Consider the following 12893-nt stretch of genomic DNA (forward strand, 5'->3'; position numbering starts at 1 on the left):
TCTACGTAGAGGTCAGAGGCCATTCTGTCTGAGGGGAAGGGGGATGTGGAGTCTAAGTGGTTCACTGAGACATTGTTTTCAAGGTAATTTTTTATTGACATATTTTGATGAAAAGAGATAGACCTTGACATTCTATCAATATTGTAGTAGCTGACACCTAACTGTATATGAAAGTCAAATCTAAAATTAGCTTTCAGTGGCCTACTGTGAAAGGATGACGCTAGCAGAATAAGAGCCCAGCTGTATTTCTGTACTTTTCCCTGTGTCAGTGCTTGCCACTTTCATTGTTAAAGCAACAGAATGACTCACTCCTGACAATTTTGCTGTCCTGTACACCATCTCTTAGCAGTGGCACGCTGTCATACACGAACATTCTCAAACTCCTTGCTACAGGCATGTATGTATAAGAGATGAATGTTAAAGGAATTCCACAGGGTGTAATATAAGAATCATCTACTGTCTGTCAAGGTTTTCAGTTGATGTTTTTTTCTCTCTCTCTATTCTTATAACCAAATTAGAGGAGCATATTGATAGAACTACATATATTGATAGAACTACATATTGAGTTTGAGCTTCAGGCCTGGTGCAGCTTTGTCATGGAAACCTCCGGTCCAAACCAGCTGCTGTGTGTCTGTGAACTCTCCTTCGCCCTGCAGCCTGCACAGATAACCAGCACGGGAGAGACATCAGGAGACATCAGAATCGAAAAGATAACTCTGCCAAGCTACTGCACTTTCACCACAACCCAAGTCTTTAGTCACCTGTTATTGCTGAAGCTGCCTGTGTACTTGGTCCCATCAGGGAAGGTGTAGGTCCCTGTGCCATGGTACATGTTGTCTTTGAACTGGCCTTCGTACACTGCTCCAGAAGGGTGCTTCAGACACCCTTGACCATTCATCTGGAGCACAGAAACAATTCAAAATCCTGAACTTTGTGAAACACGAGAAGCATTCTCGCTTTGTGAACAAACACACCTTGTCATCCTGCCACTCTCCATTGTAGGTAACTCCGCTCGCTGATGTGTGTTTGCCTACGCCATTCCTCATAACTACTCCATCAGAGGACCGGCAACACTGCCCTTCTGAAGAGGACAGGAGTGGGGGTATAGTCACAATCCAAGGTTTTCCATTTTTCTAGATGTCAAACTAAAATACTTAGCTAGTAAGTCAATGACCAATGAACTGAAGGTGTAGTTCACATACCATAGCTGTCTCCATTTGGAAAAATATAAGAAACGTTCAAAGTAGTATTCTTTTCTGAAATGAAACACAAATAGCAACACTGTCAATACATGATTAGTCCACAATAGAACCATAATATAAAATGGTCTATGAATTAGATGTAGCCAATGTAGACTAGCCAATGTACTATACTAGTACTGTACTAGTACTACTATTGCAGAAAGATACAGAACGTCTGTAGAGACAGTCAGATAGCTAACCTAGCTACAGTAGGCTACAATAAGACTATAGTAGAGGCTAATCTAACTTTAAGGATTCTTGTCTCTACTGTATAGTACCTAGTGCTATACATAATATGTAGCCAATGTGGTACCAGTCTGACTTAGCTGCTTCTAGAGTGCTTACCTGACATTTTAGGAAACTGCTTTGCCAGTTTTGTATTAGCTAGGAAGCTGAGAAACTATGAACTGAAAATATACATAATTTTAGCTATATTGAATTTCCCTTGATCTGCGAGCAACCATGGCAACAGTATACAACTTTTCCGGAAAAGAAACTTTGACCTTTTTTCCCTCAACCAATGACTGAGATTCAGACCGTGCTGTAGTTGCCGGTGAACAGATCAGCATTGTTTCACGATTTGTTATGTGCGTGCAATACTTCAACTAGCGAGCAAAAAGGAAAGCGCTACCTTTGTGCTTTATTGTTGAACGGGCAGCTGGTAAGGTAAGGTAGAGCTATAATAATATAGGTTGTGTGTTTTAGCTAAAGCACTGTCTGGGCTTCCCTCACCTCAATGTAGCTAGCCTAGACCAGTAGTCGCTACTACTATCTAAGATAGCTCGACTAGAGCTAACCCTACTAGCATGGTTAGCCCAATGGCTAGGCTATGCTTGGGTTGCCAAATGGTATGTTGACGTTGTTGACATTTCATTGAGATGATCTGGCTGAGTTTGACTAAACTTGTACTGGAAAATTAACATAGGTTGGTGTTATCTCATAGAAAGTAGTGCCAACTTTGTTTGGCGAACTCAATTCTCCATACACTACTTGCTCTATGGCCACCGGCAAAATGTGTCATATAGCTAGCCTAGCTTACTTAGCCGTTGTGTCATCTGAATCGAAACTTAAAAACCAGCTACTGTAGACGTCAGTGAGACTCCTCATTCTCAGAACTAAGGAGCAGTAACTCCATTTCAGAATCTGGAAGAAATATTAATGTATTATGTCAACATTATTGAAGCTTTAGTTGTTAATGTCCATTGGATATATCATAATAAGGGATATGGTTAGCCAGATAAAAGTATTCTGTCAACACTGTTTTGTCATTACAGGTCTTTTGCCAAGGTAAATGGAACATATTTGAAGGTATGTAAAATGAATAAGGCTCCTCACATATTTAATTGTGTGTAGATAAACTCGCCATGTTTTTGCAACTAGTGTACACAACGCCTCTCACTTGAGTGTTATTGGTGCTCCCTAAAGAGTGACCTAAATGTTGCTGTCCTCTTATTGCAGAGTTATTTCTGAGATGAGTGGGATAAGAAGAGGGGGCAAGCCCAACAGAGGAGGAGGCAGGTTTAACAAGCCCAGAGGAGGTGGAGGAAGAGGAAGAAGTAGAGGCGGAGGCGTAGGTGGAGGCGGAGGAGGAGGAGGAGGAGGAGGTAGCAAAAAGGCAGCCTGTGGCGGCTGGGATGATGGAGATGACTTTAGTCTGGATTTTGGACCCAGTCGTCCAATAAGGTAGGCCAATACTAACACACCGCCTGTGATGCTTTGATGTGAACGTTCCAAACGTGTAGAATTAAGCATGGAGAGTGGATTCATGTACATTCATGATTTGCTTTTGCTGTGTTGTGTGTGTTTGTGTTGTCTTTCCCTCTCTCTCCCTCGCTCGCTCCCTCTCCACAGACCTTCAGGAAGAGGGAGGGGTGGAGGTGGGAGCGGACGGGGTGGCAGTGGGGGTAGAGGAGGAGGAGGTGGAGGAAGGGGTCGAGGCAGGGATGGTGGGGGCCGGGGTGGGGGCAGGGGGCAGGGCAGGGGGCAGGGCAGCAGAGGGGGAAGCAGCAGGGGGGTCCCCAGGTCTCTGGTGGTGGAACGGCCCAGGCCCAGGCTGGAGGATGACAGGCCTCGCCCCAGGCTCGACGTGGGTCAGATGCCCATGCAGAAGATCTTCATGACCTCAGAGAACCAGGAACAGGTCAAGGAACTGCTGAGGGAGCTGCAGACCCAGGACATTGACGAGGTCTACGAGTGAGTATTGAACTACTTACACCTGGAGATAAAGTGATGAATACATGTAAACCACCACTAATCAGGCCTATAGCCCCAAGCCTCAAGCCCCATATCCTATACCCCATATTACATCATAATATTATGTCAAGTGAGTATATGACATTCTTATCTTCATCAGACTGTTGACATCCCAGTATCTAAACACCAATGTCCTACCCCAGAGACTCAGGTTCAGAATACGAGGAAAGCGAGGAAGGGGAAGAGGAGGAGTTTGACGAGCTAGATTACCGCGAGGAAGGCCAGTTCTGGAACACCCACGACGAGCCGGTGGAGAGTGCTGACAGCCCTGTGTACGAGCTGGAGTCAGAGGAGGACAGGCCCTCCCCTGAGCCCATCATCTCCCTGTTTGCCATAGGGAAGCTCTCCAGGTACCTGCCTACTGCCACGTATCCACCCACTTGTCTAAACTCACACTGGCTACACGTCACTGGGTCCATTAAACCTGAAGTCCATCATCTGTTCCACTGGACAATGAAGAGCCTATATTGTCTATAGATCTGTATCAGCATCCATTTTTTGTCTTACCTGGGTGTGTAGTTTTGTAATATTACTTCCCTTCTACCCTCTATCTTGACCACCTTATAATTTACACCCTATCTCTCTCTCTCTCTCTCTCTCTCTCTCTCTCTCTCTCTCTCTCTCTCTCCCCCCAGGTATGGTTTTGACCGGGAGCGTAGCAGACAGGCTCTGGAGGCTGGGGGCGGGGAGGTGGGGGCCACCCTAGAGCAGCTCCTCCTCCAGGTGGCCTCTGAGCTCTACGGCCCTAAAGCAGTGTCCCCAGACGGCCTCCAGGGGGCGCCCATGGACGAGTGCCTCACCCAGAGGCAGGAGGAGGCCCTGGCTCTGACCGCCATCTACGGCGAGCGCTTCACCGAGCGCATCGCCAACGCCGTGTGGACCGTCTCTCTGGACCTCTCCTTCCTGGCCGACGTCCTCGGCAGCAAACCGGCGGGGCGGCGGAACGGCGACTCCAGACACGCCAAGGGGGAAGTTCACATCAGGGACGTGTGCCGGTTCTATCTGAAGGGGCAAGGGTGCAAGTTTGGAGCCAAGTGCAAGTACAAACACGAGCTCCCCACCTCCATGGTGCCGGGGGCCCCCGAGCCGGTGAGCGGCAGCCAGCCCGGCTTCACCAGCTTCTCCCCCGCCCAGTACGAGCTGGAGGTGCGCTTCCCCAAGGGCAACCGCTACCCTTTCCAGGCCCCTGTGGTGGCCTTCAGCACCAACGACGAGGCGCTGGGCGCGGCCGTGAGGCTGAGCCTGACCGAGCGCCTGTTCGGAGAGGCCCTGGCCGCCGCCCGGCTCGGAGAGCCCGTGGTCTACACCCTGATCACCTGCTGCGAGGACGAGGCCGTCGTCATGGGGCTGCTGTCGGTCGGCCATCACAAATACAGCTCCCCGCCCCCGGTGGTGATGGCGGCTCCGCCCCCGCCCGTCGCCACGGCGGCGGCGGCGAAGGGCAAGAGTGGGAGGAGCGTCACGTCGACACAGGAGGGCAAGAGTAATGCTAACACGGGCAGTAACAGCAACCATAGTGCCAACACCAAGAGGGGACCGACCAGCAACAACAGCAACAGCATCAAGAAACCTGAGGGTGAGAGATGAGCTCCAACTTAGCAATAACAACGAATCATAATGACTGTATAATGTTCTGCTCGGACTGGTTTTGCCGTTTCGTGCCGTTGACTTAATCCGCTGCGTCTGCGTGCGTCCAGTGAGACAGAGCGCGGAGCCGGAAGACTCGGACGAGAGGGAGGAGGACGAGAACGAGGAAGAGGTGGTCCCCGAGAGCGAGAGCTACGTCCACCTGCGGAAGAAGATGGTCCGGAGGCACGAGCAGAGGATGGACAACGTCCTGCAGGAGAACGGCAAACTGTGTCGGGAATTCCGGCGAAAACAGGTGGGGGAACGCCTTTGTTTACCCACACCCTTCTGTTACGGAGGCATGTGGATTCAGACAGGAAGTACTGTCGCTGTCCTTCTGATCCCCCGTTTCTGTCTAACCTCGCTCCCTGTCACCCTCGAACCCTGTCCCACCTCCAGTCATCGGGGCGGTTCGGCTCCATGCTGCAGCAGAGGCAGAAGCTGCCGGCCTGGCAGGAGAGGGACAGGATCCTGGAGCTGCTGGACAGGTGCCAGGTGCTGGTGGTCAGCGGCATGACCGGGTCAGTCCCTCAGACCACACACACACACACAGTCCTCCACTCACACCCATACAAACCCATGCAGCTCGAAACGGCTAACCCATGCTGCTGTTGAGATGGGCACAGAAGCATGTCGTTTGACCGTCTTCCTCCTCGCCCACCCCCCTCTCTCTCGCTCTCTCTCTCTCTGCAGGTGTGGTAAGACTACCCAGGTCCCCCAGTTCATCCTGGACGCCACCCTGAGCGGGTCAGCCGACCAGGTGGCCAACATCATCTGTACCCAGCCCCGCCGCATCTCTGCCATCACGGTGGCTGAGAGGGTGGCCCAGGAGCGGGCCGAGCGCCTCGGCATCTCAGTGGGCTACCAGATCCGCCTGGAGACTGTCAGGGTGAGCAGGAAGGGGACTCCCAGCATGCACGGCTGCGCGGCCTGTGGAGTTGATGGAAGTTATTGACTTTCCACACAACGGAAATACGCCATGCCTGTACTGATTTAAGGTGTAAATGAAATCCTGTTTGTTTTCATTTTCCCTCCTCCCTTCACCATGCCCCTCTCTCTCTCCCCCTCTCTCTCTCTCTCTCTCTCTCTCTCTCCCCCTCTCTCTCTCTCTCTCTCTCTCTCTGGTCTCCCCCCAGTCCTCTGCCACCAGGCTGCTGTATTGTACCACAGGGGTGCTGCTGCGCAGGCTGGAGGGGGAAGCTGACCTCAAGGGCATCACTCACGTCATAGTGGATGAGGTGCACGAGCGTACTGAGGAGAGGTGAGACACACACACACACCATTGTGGTTCCTGTCCTGATCATACAGGTAGTCCCATAAATGTGCAACAGCCATTGTTTATCTCTTTCTCTTCTTCTCTGGCCCCTCCCTCCACCATTCCTCCCTCAATCTCTCCTCCTCCTCCCTCCCTCAGTGACTTCCTCCTCCTGGTGCTGAAGGACCTGATGGTCCAGAGACCAGACCTGAAGATCATCCTGATGAGCGCCACGCTCAACGCTGATCTCTTCTCACAGTATTTCAACAACTGTAACACCATCCACATACCAGGTGACGGCACACACACACACAAACACACACACATACACACACCTGTCCCAGGACTCAGCCTAGTCCTCCCTTTTTGACTTCCTCATGATGTTGTTCCTCCTCCAGGGCGCACGTTCCCCGTGGATCAGTTCTTCCTGGAAGACGCCCTCGCCAAAACACGGTACACAGAAGAATCATGAGCGAGCGTTATCAAAAATAAATAATAATAATCCAACCATTCATGAGCTGATATTTCAAGCCCCGTGTTCCTCCTCTGGCGTGGTTAACCTCTGACCCTGTCCCTCCCCCAGCTACGTCATCGAGGACGGCAGCCCCTTCATGCGCTCCGGGAAGCAGAGCTCTTCCTCGGGGGGCCGCGGGGGCCGCGGGGGGGCCAAGGACCCCGTGGACAACCTAGGAGACGACATGTGGAACTACATGTCCTTCCAGAAGAAGGACTTTGTCAAAGACTCCATCCCTGACCAGCAGCTCAGCCTACCAGAGCTCAGCATCCGATTTAAGGGTGAGAGACTCCAGGAGTGAATGGATGAATACACGTCGGCTGAGTGAAAGTCCTCGGTTGTCATGCGTTGCTTTCCTTTTAGAGCCCCGGTCGTACAGGTTTGTGTTGACACTGCATTTTGCCTGGTGGGATTAGTTGACGCGTTGTTGATGGAAGCGTTTGTGCGTGGGTCTGTTTCTTGGAACAGACGCCAAGAAGTCGGTTCTGAAGACCATCGCTGCCATGGACCTGGACAAGATCAACATGGACCTGGTGGAGAGCTTGCTGGAGTGGATCGTAGACGGAGACCACAACTACCCCTCAGGTTAGCACACAATCACACACACACACACACACACACACACACACTGACCGACCGACTGACTGACCGTGTGCCTGTCTGTCCAGGTGCTGTGCTGGTGTTCATGCCTGGTCTGGCTGAGATCAAGATGTTGTATGAACAGCTCCAGTCCAACAGGATGTTCAACAACAGGAACAGAGCCAGGTACAGACACAGTCTGTCTCTCTCAAAGGTGTCGCTTGGTATCAACTGTGTTTTGGCCGTCCGGCATTAGTGGCTGTTATTGAATGTAGTGTGTGTGTGTGTGTGTGTGTGTGTGTGTCAGGTGTGTGGTGTACCCCCTCCACTCCTCCCTGTCCAACGAGGAGCAGCAAGCCGTCTTCAAGCGCCCTCCAGAGGGCGTCACCAAGATCATCATCTCCACCAACATCGCTGAGACCTCGGTCACCATCGACGACGTGGTCTACGTCATCGACTCCGGCAAGATGAAGGAGAAGAGGTGAGCCCCCCCCCCCCCCCCCGAAACGCACCTCCCCGTCACTCCCCTCCCCCCATGGGACAAGCCGCCTCGCGGGGCCTGTCGCTCGCGTGATCATCTCGGGGTTTGCTCTTCCCGCCGTGCAGGTACGACGCGTCCAAGAGCATGGAGAGCCTGGAGGACTCGTGGGTGTCGCGGGCCAACGCCCTGCAGAGGAGGGGCCGGGCAGGCCGCGTGGCCTCCGGGGTCTGCTTCCACCTCTTCACCAGCCACTGCTTTACCCACCAGCTGGCCGAGCAGCAGCTGCCGGAGATCCAGAGGGTTCCCCTGGAGCAGCTCTGCCTGCGGTAAGACCCAGGGCCCAAACGCCCAGACCACACGGCAGCAGGTAGTGTTAGTGGGGAGTTAGGGTGCCGTGGGGTTTGTCTGATCACATCTGTGTCTCTCTCTCTTTCTGTCTCTCTCTTTCTGTCTCTCTCTTTCCCCCTCTCTTTTATCTGTCTTTCTCTCTCTCCCCCCTCTCTCTCTCTCTCTCTCTCTCTCTCTCTCTCTCTCTCTCTCTCTCTCTCTCTCTCTCTCTCTCTCTCTCTCTCTCTCTCCCCCCCCCTCTCTCTCTATCTCTCTCTGTGTGTCTCTCTCTGTGTGTCTCTCTCTCTGTGTGTGTCTCTCTCTCTGTCTCTCTCTGTCTGTGTGTCTCTGTCTCTCTGTGTGTCTCTCTCTCTCTCTCCCTCCCTCAGGATAAAGATCCTGGACCTGTTTGCCGACCGGACGTTGGAGTCGGTCTTCTCCCGTCTGATCGAGCCCCCGGCGGCGGGCAGCCTGGAGGCGTCGGAGCAGCGCCTGCAGGACCTGGGCGCCCTGACGCCCGACGAGAAGCTCACCCCGCTGGGCTACCACCTGGCCTGCCTCCCCGTGGACGTCCGCATCGGCAAACTCATGCTGTTCGGCGCCATGTTCCGCTGCCTCGACCCCGCCCTCACCATCGCCGCCAGCCTGGCCTTCAAGTCCCCCTTCGTAAGGCCCTGGCGGGGGGGAAGACATGGATTGGATCATGGTCTGGTAGAATTGTAGCTTAGCACAAGCAGTGCCCTCTAACCACTCCTCCCCTCTAGGTGTCACCATGGGACAAGAGAGAAGAGGCCAATGAGAAGAAGCTGAGCTATGCTCTGGCCAATAGTGACCATCTAGCCCTGCTGCAGGCATACAAGGTCAGCACCATGCAGTATCCACCACACAGGCCGGCTCCTGCCTTTTGACCCCTGTATTGTTTCCTGGCCCTGACCGTTGATCCTCAGACACAGGATATAGCCTGATGATTGGCTGGCTGACTGAGGTGGCTTCTGTCTCTCCTGCAGGGCTGGTGTGGAGCGGCCAGGAACGGGAACCAGGCAGGCTTCCATTACTGCAGGGAGAACTTCCTGTCTGGGCGGGGCTTACAGGAGATCGCCAGTCTGAAGAGGCAGTTCACTGAGCTGCTGTCGGACATTGGCTTCGTCAAAGAGGGCCTGAAGGCCCGGGTCATAGAGAGGATGTGTGCCAAGGGGACAGATGGCATCCTGGAGTCTACTGGCCCTGAGGTAACACACACCTCTCACTCTCACACACATAAATACTGCACACACAAAAAATACATACGCATGTCGTTTGAATGTCTGGAATTGAGTCTGTGTCCTGCCCGGATCTCTCTTAGGCTAACCTGAACTCTGACAATATCAAGCTGATATCCGCCATGCTGTGTGCTGCCCTCTATCCCAACGTAGTGCAGGTGAGCGTCTCTCGCCTGGCCTTGACCTGCTCTCTGTCTAGACTACACCGTTTCCCCCTCACTAACTAGGTTCTCTGTCTAGACTACACCGTTTCCCCCTCACTAACTAGGTTCTCTGTCTAGACTACACCGTTTCCCCCTCACTAACTAGGTTCTCTGTCTAGACTACACCGTTTCCCCCTCACTAACTAGGTTCCTGGGTGTCCCCGTTTGTGTCCGGTTTGAACCCGAGTGCGCATGGTGTAGTAGATGTTGAACTCCCGAGCTTCTCGGCATTACGTCAAGGTGCTTCCCTGCGCGAGGTGTGTTTGTTTCAGACTGCCTGTGTGTGCCTCAGGTGCGCTCCCCCCAGGGCAAGTACAAGCAGACCAGCAAGGGAGCGATGAAGATGCAGCCCAAGGCCGACGAGCTCCGCTTCATGACCAAGAACGACGGCTGCGTCCACGTGCACCCCTCCTCCGTCAACTACACGGTACCACAGCCACGTTCCTGACCCGTGTGTGTGTGTGTGTGTGTGTTTTAGCCTGTATCAAGCAGAAGGCCTCTTCCTGCCGTCTGCAGACGGCACTAACACACCCCCTGACCCCTCCCAGGTGCGTCACTACGACAGCCCCTACCTGGTGTACCACGAGAAGGTGAAGACCAGCCGCGTGTTCATCAGGGACTGCAGCATGGTGTCCGTCTACGCCCTGGTGCTGTTCGGGGGGGGCCAGGTGAACGTGGAGCTGCAGAAGGGGGAGTTTGTCATCTCGCTGGATGACGGCTGGATACGATTCGCTGCGGCCTCGCACCAGGTAGGTCACACGGCCTCGTAGGCATTTATGCGGTGATAGCGGATGTCTACGCTCAGGTGAATTTAGTGTGTGTGTGTAGGTGGCCGAGCTGGTGAAGGAGCTACGCTGGGAGCTGGACCAGCTGCTGGAGGATAAGATCAGGAGCCCCAGTATGGACCTGTGCAGCTGCCCTCGAGGCTCCCGCATCATCCACATGATCGTCAGGCTCATCTCCACCCAGTAGACACACACACACACACACTGTACATGTAGACATGCCTGTACACACACACACACACACACACACATACATACATACATGCATACATGCATACATACATGCATACATACAGTACTTATATATATATATACACACACACACACATCTCGACGGGAACTACTGTCAACAAATTAGTTTTCTTTTACTTTTCCTTCGTCAGACTGCCATATAGTGTGCAATAGAAACACAATAGATTACCGTTTGAAATGCAGCCGTTTTATTTGCTGTGTTTGTATATATCCACACACATTTCCTGTATTATTGGGAAACTCAAGGTGCGTTTTTTTTATTATGGGTTGTGTGTTTCCTTCACACAACTGAAAAAAAGCATTTGAGTCCATATTGGATTCCCTGTACTGAAAATGATCGCACAAATCTTCTGGTTTTGTGTGTATTTATATGATCGATGAAAGCATGATGGATCTAGAGAAATGATACGGCTCCAAGAGCTTCTGCATGTTTATCTTCTGTACATTTCTAAGGAATGTATGAGAAATTGGATATTACACTGATGTGAAAATCATGCCCTCGCAATGTAAAGGGCTTACTGATATGATGGCAGTTTGGTAAAGAGAGTTGCAAAATAATTTTGAACCCATCAACTTGAGTGACTGTAACTTTAGTTGTATAACAATTTCACTTAAAATAAAAGGATGATTTCACAATTTGCCACAGTTTTATTTCTGTTTTTGCATCCGCAGGACTAATTCTTTTCACTCATTTCCATTCTAAGTATGTCAGGTCTTGGAGCTGTTTGGGGAAACCAGTGACGAAAGCTGGTGTTTGCCGTCAGTGAAATACAGTCATGTAGAAAGGTTGAGGCCAGGGGTAATGTCCCTTGCAGTACTATTACAGGATGTTAACCCCTAACTGCAGTGTCACCCCCTCACTGTAAATCACTTTGGATAAATGTCATGTGTTTTGGTTTAATTTTGAGATGGGTTAGGATATTTCTTTCCCACTACTTTTAACTTAATAGTGTAGAAAGTGACTGGCATTATGCTTTGTCTTGTGGAAGAACCACTTCCTCCTTCCATGGAGAGCATTGCAAGCATATCGGACTGCATATTTTAGGTGAAAACAACGACTTTTAAGGCCTACCCTGCAGCCTTCAAAAGCAGGCTCAATCTGAACCATGAGCAAGTCTCATATTATTATTCATGGCAACAGAGAACTACACTGGGCAGTGAATATCGAGTGACCCGCTGTGTCCCGCACACTGAGGACTGCTGTCTGTCAGCACAGACCTCCCAGTCCTGTTGAAACAAAGAAGACAGGCACCATGTGTCTCTACGGCAACACACAAACAAGTGAGAAACCCTCTCCCGGACTGCATGAGCTAGGACAGGGGTGGGTAAGATCAACTGTTTTATTAATATGACAAATTCCCAAGCCTTTTTAAAATAATGGATCTGGAACTTCATGCCAATGCTAGGAATAATTGTGCAAAGTTGAAGCCGATGGTATAATAGTCTGTGTGTGCATGTCTTGAAAGTTCTCTTCCAAATGGGTCTGGGAGGCTCGGCTATACTTTATTTTTTGTTGTTGCAGAGAATGTCAAGAGAAGAATGTTCACATGATGGTATGGTGATTCTGACAGTTGATTTGATGGTTGAACTTTTTCTAATCAGACAGTCTATATGAGTCAGTCACAATTTGCTATTAATCACAGTCAACAACGTCGAGGAAATCAAGGTCCCACAGTGCGCGTCCTGCCAAAGGTCGTGAAAGGCGACGGTCGTCCAAAAAGAGATCTTCCAGTGCCAAATCCACCAAGACAGAAGTGGACATCCTCAGCCCTGCTGCCATGGAGAACGTTTACTACATCTCCCACAACGCAGTCGACTGTCTGGAGTTCCGAGGATTCAGATGGCCTGCTTCGCCCAAAAAGAAGAGGGGGAAAAAGGCTAAGAAGAACAAAAAGTGAAACGACATTGTATAACGTGCCAAATCATTATAATCCTGTATAACTCGCCTTAATTTTTGGTAAATATGTTAAATCTCTGGCGCCATCTAGTGGTTGTTGCGTTCAAGGCCCAAAACTGGCCTATATGACAAAATAAAAACAACAATAAATAAAAAATATTGCCAAATTTACTTGATTTCATATCACATGTTAAACTAGTTAAACATTTTGTAGTTGCACT

The 12893-nt window shown here is 51.0% G+C and overlaps 3 protein-coding genes and 1 long non-coding RNA gene across 6 annotated transcripts; 3 read left to right on the top strand and 1 right to left on the bottom strand.

Annotated features, from left to right (window-relative positions):
• Positions 1-81: 81 nt before the first annotated feature.
• On the bottom strand, positions 82-1713 carry morn2 (MORN repeat containing 2). The gene is made up of 5 exons (XM_062483129.1): positions 1587-1713; positions 1203-1256; positions 975-1081; positions 762-898; positions 82-657 (listed from the first exon to the last, which is right to left on the bottom strand). The coding sequence occupies exons 1-5, from the start codon at positions 1591-1593 to the stop codon at positions 555-557; spliced, it is 408 nt and encodes a 135-aa protein (XP_062339113.1). The 5' UTR covers positions 1594-1713; the 3' UTR covers positions 82-554.
• On the top strand, positions 1666-2810 carry LOC134037677 (uncharacterized). The gene is made up of 3 exons (XR_009932559.1): positions 1666-1907; positions 2516-2549; positions 2700-2810. It is a non-coding gene; the product is annotated as an uncharacterized LOC134037677 (long non-coding RNA).
• Positions 2811-3210: 400 nt separating this feature from the next.
• On the top strand, positions 3211-11414 carry dhx57 (DEAH (Asp-Glu-Ala-Asp/His) box polypeptide 57). 2 transcript variants are annotated; one of them, XM_062483128.1, is made up of 22 exons: positions 3211-3434; positions 3638-3844; positions 4130-5070; positions 5192-5376; positions 5520-5641; positions 5814-6009; positions 6257-6381; positions 6535-6668; positions 6774-6828; positions 6959-7170; positions 7358-7474; positions 7558-7654; positions 7776-7949; positions 8075-8275; positions 8666-8942; positions 9041-9136; positions 9284-9505; positions 9619-9693; positions 10031-10165; positions 10287-10487; positions 10567-10727; positions 10774-11414. In XM_062483128.1, exons 1-21 carry the CDS (start codon positions 3337-3339, stop codon positions 10708-10710), a joined length of 4014 nt encoding a protein of 1337 aa, XP_062339112.1. In that variant the 5' UTR covers positions 3211-3336; the 3' UTR covers positions 10711-10727; positions 10774-11414. The 2 variants fall into 2 exon arrangements, with proteins under 2 accessions (XP_062339112.1, XP_062339111.1); XM_062483127.1 differs by lacking the exons at positions 10031-10165; positions 10287-10487; positions 10567-10727; positions 10774-11414 and adding an exon at positions 9886-10014 and having other exon boundaries at positions 3227-3434; positions 9619-9762.
• Positions 11415-11963: 549 nt separating this feature from the next.
• LOC134037910 (small lysine-rich protein 1) lies at positions 11964-12833 on the top strand. Of its 2 annotated transcripts, none has more exons than XM_062483476.1 (3): positions 11964-12096; positions 12298-12328; positions 12419-12833. In XM_062483476.1, exons 1-3 carry the CDS (start codon positions 12029-12031, stop codon positions 12671-12673), a joined length of 354 nt encoding a protein of 117 aa, XP_062339460.1. In that variant the 5' UTR covers positions 11964-12028; the 3' UTR covers positions 12674-12833. The 2 variants fall into 2 exon arrangements, with proteins under 2 accessions (XP_062339460.1, XP_062339461.1); XM_062483477.1 differs by having other exon boundaries at positions 11992-12100.
• The last annotated feature ends 60 nt before the right edge of the window (positions 12834-12893 follow it).

Source organism: Osmerus eperlanus, chromosome 17 (assembly GCF_963692335.1).
Source record: "Osmerus eperlanus chromosome 17, fOsmEpe2.1, whole genome shotgun sequence".
In the NCBI taxonomy this organism is placed as follows: domain Eukaryota; kingdom Metazoa; phylum Chordata; class Actinopteri; order Osmeriformes; family Osmeridae; genus Osmerus; species Osmerus eperlanus.